Source organism: Falco punctatus, assembly GCF_963210335.1.
Source record: "Falco punctatus genome assembly, chromosome: 6".
In the NCBI taxonomy this organism is placed as follows: domain Eukaryota; kingdom Metazoa; phylum Chordata; class Aves; order Falconiformes; family Falconidae; genus Falco; species Falco punctatus.
The window spans coordinates 24,877,550-24,894,542 of NC_137585.1; the positions used below are offsets into that span (position 1 = coordinate 24,877,550).

Genomic DNA, 16,993 nt, shown 5'->3' on the forward strand with positions numbered 1-16,993 from the left:
CAAGGAAGGGATACGGCCAGGGACAGAGCAAGCAGTAATAGCTTTGTCGTTCAGTCCTCGAAGGAAAGGATGCTTCCTCTTAGGACAGGTTTGGTAGCAGAAGGATGCCCTAGCACAACATTCTGGTTTTGTGCAGCACCTGTACAGGCACTGCCTGCAAGGGGCTCTGCTCTGGACGTCCCTCACACCTTCCAGCAAAAAGGAAGTCCTGAAGTTGTGCAGACATGAAGGGGACTCACATGTTTTAAATGCCCCCCTGCACTGCCCAGGCCTTTCTCCTCTCAGAGCTGAACAGAGATGCTTTTGCAGAGGTAAAAGAGAACAAGTGGGGTAAGCAGCTGCATTTCTGAAAATCCTACCGCCCCACTTACAGCAGCACCAAATGGGGAGTGACACTCACGGTCCCACAGCACAGGTTCCCCCAGGCACCTTTCTGAATCAATGAGACAAAAGATCGCACATATCTCCAGCCTGAGGCAGCAGAGGGTGACACTGGGAGCTGGAAGACTTAGCTCTGGAGCTTAGAAGGGACAGTGAGGGTATGGATCATGTGCACGAGCACCTTGAGGAAGCCAGGAATGAGGCTGAACCCTGCTTTCCCCCATACACAGGGTATAACCTCATTAAGGGTTTCCCATGCACACACTTTCCCACTAATCCAAGGTTGAAGACCTAAACCACTGACTTCATCTTCTGAAAGAGGAAAATTGAAACCTGTCTCTTTTTTTGGCCATGCTGGCTGCCATCTCACTCTGCAACCCTTTTAATTACTTGTTTGTCAGGTGTATACCTCTCTATGCAAGCAAAGCCCAGCTCTCCGACCCGTGGGAGGCAACCTGCCCCCCCTCGCCCCAGGAATCAGGCTGCAATTAAGTTCTTAGAAACGCTGCAAGGAGGGCACAATGGGATCATAGACCCTGGGTAATTAAGCTGGGCAGAGTTACAGAAAAACTTAATCCTCAGGCCAGGAGAAATTTTAGCTGGTGGTTAAGAGGACAGCAAACAGAGCTGTACCTGTGGATCCCTCTCCATCTCCTGCAGCTGGTACCGGTGAACCACTGGCCTGGGTTTGCCATCAGGGTGGCTCTGCTGACCCTCGAGGTACAGACAGGGCCACGAAAGGCCTTAGAGAGACAAAGGGAAAATGGGTGAAGGGGGTGGGTACTTCGCAGGAGCAGTGTTAAGAGAGCAGGGCTGGTGGGGGAGAACAGCAGGGCATGGGAATGGGGCAAGGCCACCCAAACCAACTCCCCAGCCTGGTGTCTGTACACCCTAAGACTCAAAGTCTGCTCGCAGTGAATCTGCTGCACAGCACCTGACACAGGGTACAGCCCCGGACTCGGGCACCTACAAACTCCCAACGCAGCCAGCCTGAGGCAACAGCCCTGCTACCCGGCAGAGCTCTCCTTCCCAACAGGAGCAGTGCAGAACAAGGCTCCTGCCTCAAGGCAGCCAGCACCCTTCCAGGCATGGGGCCATCCCACACAGCAGACCCCAAGTCCTACCCCCTCCCCTTGGCCAGGACACCTCTCCGCTCCTCGCCCCTTGGCAGCACCGCACCAGGGTGGCAGGTTTGCAGGCTGGTGGGTGCCCTGCTCAGCGCTGCGGCAAGCAAGGGCGTGCAGCGGCCCCACCAGCAAAGCAGAGGACTTTGCGCATCAGCCCTGTGCTAAACATACATCTTCACGCAAGCCACAGCGCGTACCCTGCCAGTTGCATTTCTGATACAGTAAAGGCTCATTGCACACCACAGCCAGCAGGTTTCAAGACTAACATGCTTCTGAGAAATCACCAGGGAGGGGATCAGAGACATCGGGCAAAGCCTCAGAGAAGCTGGGGGATGCCATGCAGAGCCTGTATCGCCTGGTGCTGTGGGACAGGGGAGCAGTAAATGCTCTGTGTTGTTCCCTGCGCACAGCAGCAGCGTTGGCCCTGACATCCCACTGGCTCTTTGCCAGCAGCTGCTCACCTGGGAGGCAGCCCTGCCTGCACGCTGCCTGCACAGCCCTGAAGCTGGAGGAAGCCCCCAGGCTCCAGGTGGGACTGGTACTCGCCAAAGCCAATGCAGCAGAACAGATCAATGGTCTGGTCTGGTTCTGGGCTCTCAAGGGTGACTGGTGCTGGCTGTTTCCAGGAGAGCTGTAACTCATGCTGCAGGGACCTAAACTGCTCAGTGCAATGGCTGGAGGGAGGCACTTTCCTTCTGCTGACCAGTGATCATCTCATGCCCTGAGCACAGGGACAGCAGCCTGCTCCTTCCCCAAGGGATCCACAGAGGCCCTTCTAATTTGTCCAGGTCTCTAATCACCTTAAGCAATTTAGTGAGCTGACTCCATTAGCTAAATGCCCCCTGGCTGGTGTCCCTCTCGTCAAAAGCAGGCTGCATTGCTCCCTTATCTGAAGGGGAATGGTGAGATAAGGGAACAGGGGAGGAAAAAAATAAATGAGGCATAAAGGAGACAAAAGGAATGTTTATCCCAGTCTTCAAGGGTCACCAGAGGAGGTCTCTGTTCATCAGAAATCTCACTGAAGTGGAGAAATCTCTGTGTATGACACACAGGGGTTGGATAGCAACCAAATGCCAGAGCCAGAGCAGAGCGTGACACTTCTGCATGCCACGGTCGTGTATTTGCTTGTTGAACGCTTGGTCATACATACTCTCAGCCCTGAATAAACTTCACCTTTCAGGGAGGCAGTAAGCTGCCTGCTCTCAGAGAACTGTGGGTGGGTGCTTGGTGCCTTGATGGCTGGTAGAGACACCAAATTATCAGGAATCTGAACACTCCTGTCTTTCCAGATGATTAGTCAGGTCTGTAAGTGTCATTAAGCCAGGAAGAGGTGATAGGGAATGGATTTCTACTGAAGCAAATTAATTTCCAGGCAGAGGTCCCTCCCTTCCATTCTTGCTGCAGAGGTCTCTAGCTATACCTCCCTCACCCAAAATGATGGAGAAAGGCACCCACCTCTGGCACCCACTGGACAGGGTTGTCCACAGCTGCATAATTCGATTTATTCCTCCCACCTCTTTGCAGCTCTTGGTTCTGAAATACAAGTAGAGGAAAGTCAAAATTACCTGATAAAATGACCCAGCACCGACACCTGCATAACAGGGCTCAAACCTGGTCACAAGAAGATGTGAGAAAAAAACAAGCTCACAAGCTCCCTTTCTGAAGGACAAGCCAATTATCACGGCCATAGGGGGATGAAAATGCTCCCTGGCTTTTTTGACAGCAAATTTTCATGGTGAGCTACTGAGGGGAAAGGTTACTAGCACTTTAGAACTGTTTGCTAGCACGGAGTTAAAACTTAGGTCAGTCTTCCTTCCCACCCACCCCCAATCCTTGTTTCTAAAAGGTCCAAGCAATAGTTCTTTCAATACTTCTTTCAGGCAACAGCACCAGGACATGCTTCACTAGAGAGCTATAAACTCTTTCCTGACCTTTCATTTCTGCTCCCATCTTGTTTAGTGTTACCTTCCTGTGACACATACCCAGCCAGCTTCAGCTCACCGCTGCAGCTTTGCCCATCTAAAATAACTTAATTGACTACAGTGGAGTTATTGTATGTTCACATTGCTGTGGGTCAGCTCGGGTTTTGCCCTATGGCACGCTCTCTTTCCTGCGTGAAGAGAGAGCTGTCTCTTGTGGCCAGCATCAGAAAGGAAGATCTGCTCTTCTAAATGTTCAGATGACATCCCAAGCCTCCTCACCTGGTGTCCCAGCTTCTGCAGATAGTAAAACTGAAGGCTTGGGTCCCCACCTGGGACATGCGTGTCTGCCAGAGTCTTAGCCAGCTCCCTCCAGCTTTCGTATCCTGCACAGAAGAAAGAGAAAGAGATGTCAGAGTACAGGCTGAAAAAAAAAAGAAGCTGCAGGGGTTACTAGAATAAACTGGTCCTTTACGAGGCTGAGATACCTCTACACTCTGGAATGGTCCAGCAGAGACCAGGAGTTGTTTACTTTACTTGAAGTTGGCAGACTGACACAGAGAAAGAAATTGCCTTTCTCTTCTTTAAAAGCTCTTCCCCTCCTTGTATTAATTTGTTATGTTAAAGATTCAGCACAGTTCTAAAACAGGTCAGAGATTTCATCAATCTCCACAGGACTGGGAACCTCCTTGTAGATCACTCAGATAATCCCATTGGTCAAACTAAAGAACATAAATATTTTTTAACTAGCAAACCCAAAGAAAAATAAGACAATTATCATATTACTAGTAAGTTTAACCATTAAAAGAATATTATTCTGAATATGCACCTATTTGCACACAATAAAAGCTTTCAATCTTCTTTTGTTGAAGGAAACAATGGCAAAGAATGCATCTGATGGGACATTCAGCTGTAATGCCTAAAATATTAGCAGTGATGTGGTTAAGGATGCTGCTATTTAACTGCAGTCAGCTTCCAGGTTCAAAGCAACTTCATTTGACACCCCCTCCCCTCCTACTCTGCTCAATCCAAGATCAATTTTGGCTTTCTTCTACAACTCCATTGGCCTCCTGGGCTTAGGAGGGACAAAGACGAGCAGATAGAGCATGATCTTGTAGCTCTCTGTAAGCACCATCCATATCACTAACGAGACAGTGCTGATGAGCAGAGCTCACGCCTCCCAGCAGTGTTACAACATCTCACACTATGTTGTTTCCAGATCTGTGAAACACTTTGGCATTGAGTCAGTAAACTAACCAACCCGCCAGCAGCTCAGCGCTGTGCCCACACCGCACGGTAGTTTAATCGTGAAGAGTGCAAGTGCCAAAACCTGAACGAGCACTTGCCTCCCACAGGCTGGTGGCCAACCAGCTCAATACCCATGTACCAGGCTCTCCGTCCTTCTTCTAGTAAAACAGAAATCACCCCCAAAGCTCTAGGAGCCCCCGAGATGTCGGCTGCCTTGGTATATAAAGGGAGCCACCCTGCCAGCTTCAAGTCTGAGCATTGAGATGAACAGCCCAAGCCCTCAGCCAGGAACAGCAGGGATGTGCTCTGAGGGGGCAGCACAGCTCACTGCTGGGGAAACCATTACTATTTCGGAGCCAGCGTACCCATCTTCACCCTGCTCACCCAACCCAGCAGCATGGGAGACTCACTGTGGCTTAAGTAGGATCATGCTCCGTCGGTCTGCTTTGGAGGAAGCATTTACAAGCCACATGAATTAGATCAGCTCCAAAACATCTCTGAGCTATGCAGAGGCCAAGGCAAACCCAAAACAATCCCAGGAACTAGAATTCACACATGACCCTTTGATAGATCCCCCTCCTGGGCTGTGCTAAGCTCTTGGACTGTTATTGCACCTACAAGCAAGGTTGCAAAATCTACTTGCTGCTGAAATCTGAGTGCTGCAGGGTCTGGCAGAGGTGAGCAGAAAGCGAGGATGCTGAAGTTGCCTCCTACAATGTGGTGAAAAAAGGGGGCAATTAATGAAAAGAAATTGCAAGACATGTGGATGTGGAAGTTAGTCAGAGGTGCAACTGAGGGACAAAACTCAGAGGCAATTAGGGAGTTCTGCTTCCCCAATGTGAGTGTTGGCTTAGATGTGTGGGTTTAATTCAGGCCCTGCTAGATGCTGAACAGCCACAAATCTAGGTCTTCCCACCTCGGATTCTGATCTGAAACTATGGGTTTAAGTCTATGAGTAAAAATACCAACATCAACACTTACCCTCTGCGGAAGATTTCTCCGTCAGTCTCAGTGAGTAAGCCACTGATTAAGGCAGCTAAACACATATTGTGCTTCAAGGACTGACCATCATAGGAAAGAAGGAGAAATTCTTGGGTTTTCACATAAAATAACATGTAACTGGTGAGCTTTCACCTCGTTCAAAGCAACAAGGCAGGATCCACTGCTCCCAGGCGTCCTGCAGCTGGACACATGGCCCCACTTGCAACAGGGCTGAAACAGACTTGGTAGTGTACATGAAATTCAGCACTCACTGCTTGGAGGGCTCGTTGCACTAGTGGGAGAGGGGAGTACGCTTTTTTTCAGAGGAGAGACTCAGAAGAGTGGGACTGGCTAAATTAGAGAGAAACCAAGTAAAACAAGACTAAAATTAAAAAACAGCAACAAAAGTCAGTTCACTCCTAGAGATTCACCAAGGGAGGACACCAAGAGAAGTGTTTTTTTCTTTTGTACAGAGGGGAGAGATTATTTGGCTTCATTTTAAATTCAGGACTTCACCGCTCTGCAGAATAATCTCAGGATGAAGCGCTGGGAAACCGCCTCTTCTGGGGAAAGGATGCTGGCCACCATGGCCAGCCGTGCCAGCCGCTCCACCGTGGCAACTCCTGGGCTCATCCGCGCTTCAGTTCCTGCACACAGCTGGCACGGAGCCCGCCGTGCAGCAAACACAGAAGCCCGGCTGTACACAAGTGCCAACAGCTGACATTTCTCTGACCCTTGGAAAAGAGAAGAAATGGGAGCAATTCTCTGTGTTGCACAAATATTTACCTAACAGATCAGCCAAACATGGAAGAGACAAAACAGCTAGGAATTAATCTGGAGGCAGTCATTTCCTTGCTAGGTAATTTGTACTTTGGCAGGCTAATTCCCTAACACGGCAGAAAATGATTTTCAGAAATAATAGGATAAACTCTCAGAGAAAGTTTTTGGCGCTGCAGTTCCTTCTCAAAAGACTGGCTTTTCCCTGGGGATCTCTACGGTGCGCCCTTGGAGAAGGAGACATAGCTCCTCCAGCTCCCTGCAGCCAGGAGACCTTGCCGAGGCCAACTGCTGACCAAAGTCTTCTCCCCAGCACGGGCCACAGGATTCAAGACACTGCCCTGCAGGTATCCCCTCCTGTGTGACAGAGCCCCGTGGCTACGATCACTGCTCTGTCTCAAAAGCACCAGAGTGAGGTGGTCTACCACAGATTCAGCCGGTTCTCAAGTTCCCCATGAGCAGTGCTCAGCAGCCCAGCTGGCTGGAGCACTTTCTTGATGGCTATTTAAAGTCAACAAGAATACGCTTGGAAAGAAGCAGTAGGCAGGAACTAAAATACCTCACCAAACACTTCAGTATTACTAAGAGGGAACTAAGAGGGAATGCCAGAACTATTAGCTTTGATGGTTTTGCACCAGCCCCTCTACAAAATGGTTCTCGTTAGGATGGAAAAAGGCAAAAAACTGTAAAGGCAGAAATCAAAGGGAAGGCTTGGGAAAAGCCTATCTCACAGCCAGGTCAACAGCTGAAGATGTTAGGCCAGACTTTGTTGCCATTAGCCTGTCAGAGAGATGCACCAGCCAGCTCCTGACCTTTCTCTTGTGGGCATCACTTCCCAAAGCACCTCCCATCACCTCCTGAAGCACACTGGTTGTTTTCCAAAGTGATTTTTTCACCTCAAACACCGCCAAGGAAGGCAGCATGGAAGATGTTCTCGAAGGCACTGCGGAGGGGCAGAAGGGCAATGACAGGGGGTTTGTGCACAGTACACCCCAATGGCATTTTTTATCCTCACTCCAACCTCCAGGACATGCTCCTGATGTCTACAATCAGACACTTGGCTGAACTCCTTCCTACAAGCAGAGATCCACCTTTCTTTCTACTTTTGTGCACCAGTGGTCCATGGTTCAAGACGCACGGGGATCAGCCATGGGGATTCAGCAACGTGAAGGTGGTGGTTCTTCAGAGAAAAGGGGCCCTTTTACTCCCTGTTCCCATCACGCAGGCTGGCAGCTGCCTGCTGAGGATCCAAATGGCCACTGGGGCTGATCCTCAGCTGCCCCTCTGGATTTGAGATGGGAAGCCCTCAGGACTTAAGTTTGCTTCTGGAAATGGAGGTGCGTGGACACAAAGAAAAGGAAAAGAGGCTGAAGAGGAGGCTGAGACAGATGCTGCATCCCATGGCAGAAACCCCCACGAGAGGCAGCCAGTCTGGAGCCAGCTGCCTGCAGAGCCAGCGGCCCAGCCCTTAAAGGCCAGAAAACCTGTAACAAGAGGAAATAAGATGAAGATGTTTCTCGCCTTGGGTCCGGCCAGGGCCCAGGGCCATGCCTGCCTCTTCTCAGCTATGCTTTTTATTGCTGTAAGGTTAAAAGTCAGCAAGGGAAGCTGCAGGAACAGCAAGTGGAGATGGGGAGATACCGTCCAGCAGTTACGGCTCTGCCAGAGCAATGCATTTGAAGCCTGTCTCAAGAAAGGAAAAAAAAAAAATCTAAAAAATTTTAAAAAGCAGAAATCCACAGCCAGAGATAACAGACAGCAGTATCCAGGGAGCTACCAGGCCTCGGGGCAGGAGCTGACCAGAGCTGCTCTGTCTGTTCAGAGATTAGATCCACCAAGCCACTGTCATGCCCCTGGCCCCAGAGGGCACTTGATGTTTCAATTAGTCTGTGAAGGTACCTGGCAATCCTGCAAGGGGGAAATCCCAGACCCACTCAGGTGATCAGCTTCCTCTCTGAAGGATGAGATTTGATTACTTCACTGTTGTTACTGCTGCTTACATAGCTGCAAATGCTATTAATGCCCACATGCTATCCAGCCCTTTTGTAACCCTGCTAAATGATTTCACTCAGCAGCCTCAGGAAACAGCAGGTCCATGGGCTGGTTTGCACAAAAAGCATCCTCCTTCTGATCCGAGACCATCCCCCCCCCTCCTTTGTTGCAGGGACGGGGCAAGAAAACCTGGCAGGTATGAAGCAGGGTTTTGTTCTTCACTACTCACAGTGCCCACAGACCCCTGAGCGTGGTGTGACGTTTTAACCTTCTCTTGGATGGTCTTACTTCTCTTACCCCTGTTAAATTTTTTCAGCTTGCTGTTATCCCATGGGACTTCAATGTGATTTGAGGTCTTTCCCAGGATTATTCCTGGCTGAACAGGTATGCAGGTGCAGAAACCAATACTCCTAAATATTACCATTAGGTGCCTTGCAAACATACTGGTCCAAAAGACGTTGGAGACAGTTGCTTGAAACTGAACATGACATAGAAGCTCAGCTTAAGGAGTTATTTGCAGTCACTCACAATCATATGCATCAAGCCTCCTGCCCTGAGCATGAACCTCAATACCACCTCTCGCCCCAGTTACTCACAGTTTATACCCCACTCACCACACAGGCAGTGCACTGGGGGTGCCTCCCCGCCGCCACGTGACACTGGGTGTCACAGGCAGTGAGGATTTGTCCAACAACCAAATAGTGAGATCATGGAGACAAGCTGCCACGTTGTGCTGTGCACCCCAGGCAGCATGGTTTCATGGCTGCAGCCTGGTAGTGGCCATCTCCTTGTCACCTGGCCAAGGCAGTGCTGGCATCATGCTCTGCAGAAAAGGGTATTTAGAGAGTGTGACATGCCTTTCACACACCCTGACCAGAGCAAACCCCTAGCTAGTGCCACGCTGCAGGGGAAGCAACATCCACCTCCTGGTGTACCACACACACACACGTACGCAACCCTACAACACCAAGCGTACAAAGCACAAAGATGAGGTGTAAACTGACCTTCTAAAAACAAGAGGTGTGAGGAAGGATAAAGTAAAAAGGAACAGCCAACGGTTTCTGGCCATGGGGGTGAATGAAGGTTAGGTCAAGTCGTGAATCACAGACCCAGAGAAACTACCAAAAAAATCATTCAAGAGTAAAGCCAGGCCAAAAGTCTCTCTAGGTACTTATTTAAGTCAAAATGCATAGGCAGAAAAGAGTAAATGCCTTGCCCTCAGACCAAGATCAGAACAACACTCTTGGAGTTAAAAGGATCCAAGAAGTTATGAAACCTGCTGTTACAGAGGGAACCCTGCAAACTTTCCATTTCTGCTTAGCACAGAACTCTGCAAATATTATTGCTGACCTCCAGGGATAAATCAAAGGGACCACGTGTGCAGACATAAATTACTCCATTCTTCCTCCAGTTACGAGTCTGATACGCTACTTCATGAAACTGCATGGCTTTCCTGTCTTGACAATAAGCTACAGAACATTAAAAGTACATGAAGTATGACGGACAAGAAGGCAGAGCATTGCACTCGGGAACGAGAAGAAAATGACCAGACGTATCTACCCAGGGCATTCATGCAGTCTTACTTCCAGCCTCACCCACCGAGTAATACCTTACTGCTGTTGCCCTCTAGGTATAGGGAATGTATTTCATACAGGAAGGGAGTAACTGGTAAGCAATGGCTGGGGCAATAACCTGTTTTGTGGAAGATCAAATTCAAATCTTACTTCTGCCAGTAAAATTTTCCATTGCCCTAGTTAAATCATGAAATCTACCTATGCCACAAATATCGCCTGCCCCCTGAAAGCTCAGCAAGGGTGTGTGCGTGGAGATGCATTGCTGGATTTGAGTGAGAAAGCCCATGATGTTGCTGCCAGCTGTACTATTCTTCAAAATTACGGGGCTGAACTCCTAAGTCAGCTCCAGAAATCCCTGTTTCAACCTAGTATGTGCTAGAGTAAAACAACTGCAAACCATTGCTATCTGCTCTTGCCAAGCTGAAGGCTGAGGGGGCTCAGGAGCAGATGCCAGCATGGAAGGGTGGCTATGACCTGCAGCCAGCCACGCTGCCTGGCCACAGAGGCACAGCTTTGGCTGTGCAGCTGTAATCCCCTGCCCGGGGCTATTACAGCCAACAGTTGTGCCTTGAGCAATGGAGACATCCTCTCCTGCCCATGCTCACTTCTCCGACGTGCAACTTAATACCTCCTCACCCTCCTCCCTTCCGCCTCTGCAAAGTTGCATTAAGGAGCCTTGAAGGTTGGATTGGGGAAGGGGAAAGAGCAGGGCACTTGGCTTTTCAGGGGAAGGAGGCAACATTGACTCAAACAAAGCCTGAGAGGAAGGGCACCTACTGCTGCTTTTGGGAATAGAAGATAAAGGCTTTGATTTTGGCACTGCTAACTTCCACAGCAAAAGGATGAGAAATGCTTTCTATTCTGCTACTCTTTCACAGTAACCCATGGTCACCCTAACCACACAAAGCACGTGTAGAAACTTTTAAATAATAAAATATGTTTTAAACGTTGTGGCCATAATAGCTGTGAAGCTAAAATCATTAACTGCTGGCAAGTTCAACTCTTTACAGAACACGTGGCAGCTGTCCTGCAATTACAGTGTGTTTGTCCCCGAGACGTGCTGCACACAGGCTGACTCTGTATCTGCCTCCTCGTAAGATATTGCCATCAAAAGCAAAGTCTCTCACTTTTTACATTCTTCATGCACAGCAACAAATTTCTCAAAACAGCCACAGATGGTCTTAAAAACAGCTGCTTCCAGTCATACCAAGATTAAGGGCATTTGAGTAGTTCACATCACGGTATCACACTTACCAAGCAAGGCTTTTGCCAGTCATTCTCTTTAAAACATGGGATTTGTATCAGACCATTTACTGATGGGAGATCAAAATGTTTGGCTTGCTTGAACAGCAGCACTTGCAGTGCTTGGAGAAATTGGCAGGTTGACAGAAGTACACAGAATCAGGTGTTTTGATACAAGTCTAAGTTGATTTTTATTCCTTCTTTCATGTTCAAAGTAATTGTTCAAACTTCTTGTTCAAAACAAGAACTTTGCTACCTCATGGACTCCGGTTTCATGCTTTTTTTTTTTTTTTTTTTTTTGTAAACTGTAACATCTGACATTATTTTTGGAACAAAAATACCTTTAATCCTGGAACATCTACATGGGTTTCTACCAATTCACTCCCAGTGACCACATCCTCAACTGCTGACTCACACTCTGCAGCTCTGCATACAGTCTGCCTTTTAAAAAAAAATAAAAATAATAACAACAGCTTAAAAAAATCCTATCTGGCCTTCAAAGTGACTAGCATGAAAAGCAGACGTTCCACCTAGTTAGGATCACTGAAAGTGGTATTCCTGACATTCTCCCCTTGGTCTGGAGGCACCGGGGAAGCTGTGCCCTTAGAGACACAAAAGGCAATAAACGCCTGCTCTACTGCAGTAACAAATTAGTTTAAAGCTAGCATTTCCCTCCATGTATCACCAGCTCAGTGCAGAAAAAATCATATGCACTGCATTCAGAGACAGACCTGGGAGGCTTCCTGCCCACTTTTATTCATATGTACAGCATCATCATTAACAGCAGTCAGGACTTCTTGCAAAAAGAAGCACATTTCTAAATGCTTTCAACCACGAACTGATCCGTTGCTTTGATGTTCATGGTATCTGAATAAACGCAATGAATAAGAAGCAACATACATATGTGGCTTCCCTCCACTGAGCACAGGGAGGTACCTGCAAAAATAAGTAAATAAATAAAATGGCAATTCTATGCTCAGCAGTCTTTGCCATCTGTGTTTCTTCTTGCAACAAGACTCTGCCCGAGGAAATTCAACAAGGTCATCCATGCAGCTTTCAGAAAGCTCTGGGAAGTGTATTTTTCTCAACTGATCCAAACACTGCAGCACACAGACTGCTCAAAGAGCTTTCCAAGATTTTTTTTTTTTTTTTTTTTTTAAATACAGGAGCTGTCTAGGATGTGAAGCTGAACATCAGCTGTGCAAAAGACCTTCAATTCAGCATTTGCTGTACTGAACATAGTTAATGCATTATTTCTTTTATCTTGGATGGGGATTTTCCTAAAGACTCAACAGCTTGCTACTTCCATATAGATGCGGCAGTCCCAAAATACCTGCTTGCAGCTTAAATCACTCAACTTCTGTAGAATGCTGTGCTGTAGAAAATGTCATCTACTCTTCCTTGAAAAAATCCCCACACCTTATTTATTTCTCTACTTTCCATCTCTATTTGCCATTTTGCTCAAAGCTGCTGTAGCCATTTTCTTCCCCTGAATTCACCTCAAGGGCAGTAATCCACTCCTGCTGAAATGTTTTGTTTCTATGGTCTCTGTGAGCATTGCAACACAATTACTACCCTACACAATCAGTTTCAGTGGTGACTGGAGGCAGTCGGGGGACCAGAAGAAAGGAAAAGAGTAACTAAGATAAAGAACAGGCTGGGCAAACATCCACCAGAAATGGTGCAGGTAGTGTTGACCCAACCTCAAGGCAAGGAAAAGGGCTAAACCAGCACTCTTGAAGGCCACTCCAAAAATATCTTATGATTTGTTTAAACTATTTTCATTTGCCTAGGTTCTTGAGGGTAGCCGAATGACTGGTCTTCCCAGGGCTCTGCACGGGATGCTCTGCTCTGACGCTGAATGAAGTCCTGAACATAGAGACACCCCTAAATGTGAGACAACCCAACAGTTACCTGACAACTAGGCTGAGGAGGAAACAAAAGCAGGCATGCTGATGCATATCAAAACCAGAGAAATATAAAAAGTCTTCTAAGTAACAAAAAGGAACTGATAGTTCAGTGGTTGAGGTACCACTTTGGTATTGCCTTCTAGGTACGTCAGATTAGAAACAATTTAATGATTGAATTTTGAGTCAGATGAAATCCTTTATTAATGTTAATGAGTTCTGGATGAGGCTCTAAAACTAGTCCAAGAATTTCAGGAACTTGGATGCAATCCCTGTGTACAAGTTTACTTCCACGATCCCGATTCAAATTTTGAAACTACAGCTTCTGGTTCAGGTTTACATATGAACAAATGTTGTTTAAAACAGCAGCAAAAAGCAACTGATATTTCAGTATGTTCTTCAAGAATGTCTGAAATTTCTCATCAGATATTAATGACACCAAATCTAAGCCCAAAGCTTCATTGCCTCTAACCCTAAATGCCAGCCTTCATCTCTCTTTGCAGAAGAACTTCGCATGAGCCTCTCAACCCACCGCCACCGTCTCTATTTAACAAATGTGCAATTTCTAACACTGATTTCCTGTGAATCACACCAAATATGACTGCTAGTCAGGGCTGACAAACACGCAAGATGGACTAACTGTTCGATATGTTATGGAAAATCCCATATACCTATGTCTTAAAAACCACATCAAGCCTCAGAGTACTAGGGGGACGGAATCATGCTCAAGCTCCTCCACAACACAGGCTCAAAATCCATGTGGGCAAAACAAGCCACCGGTCCTCCCTTCGGGCATTCTGCCTCCAAGCAAATGTACGCTGTGCAATGGGAAGGGCTGCACTTGCTTCTGGGCTGGCTTTATTTACACAACATGAGTTGCTATGGGGAAGAATTAGGGTTATGTAAACTCTCTTTATAGAGCTCTAACCCAGTGACATAATTCCAAAATACCAACTTCTGAAATATTGTTTCTCCTCTTTCTTGACTAAATCCCATGTCTGTGTCTGGCTTTGGGTCTCAAACCAGCCTGCACAATACACTTGACAAAAATCATTAAGAAAGTGGGGACCAGGAGGAGTTCACAGAAACCACTCTTCGTCCTGGAGAGAACAAACCTGGAGCCATGCACAAGCTGAGACGCAGCGAACGTCTCAGAGCCCAGACTGCAGGGGCCAGCCAGCCAAACGCTGCTGCAGGGCCCCCGTTCCCCACAAGCAATCCCTGCCACCAGCAGGCATTCCTGAGGGCTTCCAGGAGGTGATCCTTCACCCAGAAGGAGACGGCTGGGTTAGTCGCCTTGGAGCTCAGCCAGAACGCCTTACAGAGCTATCCTGTTTCAGTGGAATATTTAACTGTGCTACTTCTACCAGAGCATTCAAGTTGCCCTGCCAACTGCTTAAGGTGGCTTGCAAGAACTGATCACAAAATTCTCATTTTCTTTCCAGCATGTTGGAAATTTCCATAAGTCAAGGAAGAGGGGTTCCTATTGCCCAGCACTCATCCAGCAAGTGCCTCATGAACTTAAGGACAAACAAAACCTTAATGACTGTCCAATCCACTTGTGTAATTCAGTACAGGAAACTCACACAGTAATTCCTGCATCGGCTCCAGAATAAATATCCAATGAAAATGCCATCTGACATTGATTATTACATGCTGACCTGAGATTTCATCCAAACTCTGTTCTCAGCCTCTTTGCTAAGTTTTACTGACCTTTTCCACTGGCTCCTGGTGTGACTCCTAACTGAGCTCCACTGACTTTGTTCAATTTCATTCCCTTTCCATGATGGTACGAGTGTGCCGCCTCATACAACTTAACCACATATGTCAAAATATACAGGTATAGCATGTTCTGCCAAAACCGAAGGCGAGTGAAAGCAGCTGGCCTCTCTGCTGCATTTTGCTGAAGGACTAGTTGTTCATCGTCTTGTCCTTTGTGTGCCTCCGACCCCAGCAACTCACAAAGCTTCAGGTTTTACACAGCTTAGGAGAGCATCAGACCTCAGCTCCAGCGCCCTGAAACACTAGAGTACGGTTTACATGCCACACACTGTTTCATGGGAAAAGTTCTTAACGTGGTGTCTCCTGGGATGGAGATCAGGACTGTGCATGCCTATGACTTCCCAGGCTCCACAAATAGCCCAGGGCAGTCCATTCTTGATTGCTCTTTTAATCTGTTTTTTTCTGCACGCTAATACAAAGCCACAAAGTTACTGAGGTTGGAAGGCATCTCTGGAAATCATCTGGACCCTGCTCTGAGCAGGGTCACCATCACATAGCGCAGGTTGCACGGGGCCTCGTCCAGTCAGGTGTTGAATACCTCCAAGGACAGAGACTCTACAACTTCTTTGGGCAACCTGTTCCAATGGCTGACTTTTACATTAAAAAAGTGAGGTTTTGTTTAAACACAATTTCCTCTGGCTTGGTTTATGCCCATTGCCTCCTGTCCTTTCCCTTGATGCCACTGAGAAGTCTGTCTCCTTATTGCTTACTCCCTGCCATCAGGTATTTATACACATGGATGAGATCTCCCTCAGCTTTCTCCTCTCCGAGCTGAACAGCCCCATCTCTCTCAGCTCTCTCCTTTTATACCAGATCCTCCAGCCCTGTAAGCATCTTCACGGCTCTTGACAGGACTCACTCCAGCATGTCCATGTCTCTTATGTGGAGAGCCCAGAACTGGACACGACACTACAGATGTCTTACATGGGCTGAGCAGAGTGGAAGGATCATCTCCCTCAATCTGACCTAATGCAGACCAGGAGGCTTGCAGGTCTTTACTGCAAGGGCACATTGCTGGCTCGTGTTCAGTTTCTTGTCCACCAGGATCCCAAGGTCCTGTCCTGCAAAGCTGCCTGTACCAGAGCATGGGGTTACTCTTCTGCTTCATAAGACTGTCTCCCATGAGATTTTTTGAAGCAGGTCCCTGAACATGGCAAGGTCTGCTCTCCTGAAATCCAGGGCTGTTATTTGCCTTGTTCCAAGTTAACTCCAGTCTGTTCATCACACGCGGCAAAAATAATTTGTGAAAGTAGTTTTAAACCAGCCAGTCATCTAAACACATTGGTAACACTGAACACCAAAAGTTTACAGCTTCACTGCTTTTGAAAAATCTGCCTGTAAGTATACCCTGGAAGCAGAAATCCCAAGGGAAAGTTCTGGGATTTAAGCCAAGCCACACATGTGCCTTTTTAGAGCCCAACCTAAAATGGCAATACAATTAACTACTACAGAGTTTGCAAAATCACTGTGAGCCTTTATCTGTCTTTCTGTGCTCTCCACCTCCCCGTTAGAAAGCCACCTTCTCTACAGCGCATTTCAAGTCTGTGATCAAAAATCTTTGTGACCCTGAAAAATGAGAACAGAGGGACAAAAGAGAAGAGACTGAATGCTAGAAGGAATAATAAGAAGTCTTGTAAGCTAAGTTTATTTTTCATGTCCCTACTATATTAATGAGCTACCAATTTTTTTCATTCAAATAAAGCAACCACAGAATAATATCCAGGTTACCACATCAGCATTTCACAGGATTTAGAAAACTTGGAGCAGAACATAAATCCTGTTTGCTGCAGGATGTTAGGGCTTTGTCTATTATATTTCATAATACACATAACTGCCACTGTTAGACATGCTTTTCTGCTTGGAGGATTGATGCCAAAATGATGCAATGGGATTGTCAGCAGCCTATTGTCTGGGAGCTTATCCATCCAAAAAAGCCCTGCTGTGATGCAGGTAAACTGGCAAGCAAACAAAACTGGTCAGCTCTGCCAGGTTCCTTTCTTTGCCCTGGGTCTTGGTGACAGTTAAGCCAGAAGGAAGAGCTAGCATAGCGCATGAAATGGAGA

General features: G+C 47.3%; 1 protein-coding gene across 3 annotated transcripts in view; it reads right to left on the bottom strand.

Moving 5' to 3' along the window:
• The window catches only part of B4GALNT3 (beta-1,4-N-acetyl-galactosaminyltransferase 3), a 74,895-nt gene that overhangs the window by 25,302 nt on the left and 32,600 nt on the right, over positions 1 to 16,993 (bottom strand). For all 3 annotated transcript variants that reach the window (XR_013929135.1, XM_080393517.1, XM_080393516.1), the window contains exons 2-3: positions 3,710 to 3,813; positions 2,964 to 3,041 (exon numbers count right to left, since the gene is read on the bottom strand). Coding sequence is in view for 2 of the 3 variants with exons in the window: in XM_080393517.1 (XP_080249643.1) it covers positions 2,964 to 3,041; positions 3,710 to 3,813 (182 nt within the window). In the remaining variant the exon portion in view is untranslated. The remainder of the gene's footprint in view (positions 1 to 2,963; positions 3,042 to 3,709; positions 3,814 to 16,993) is intronic.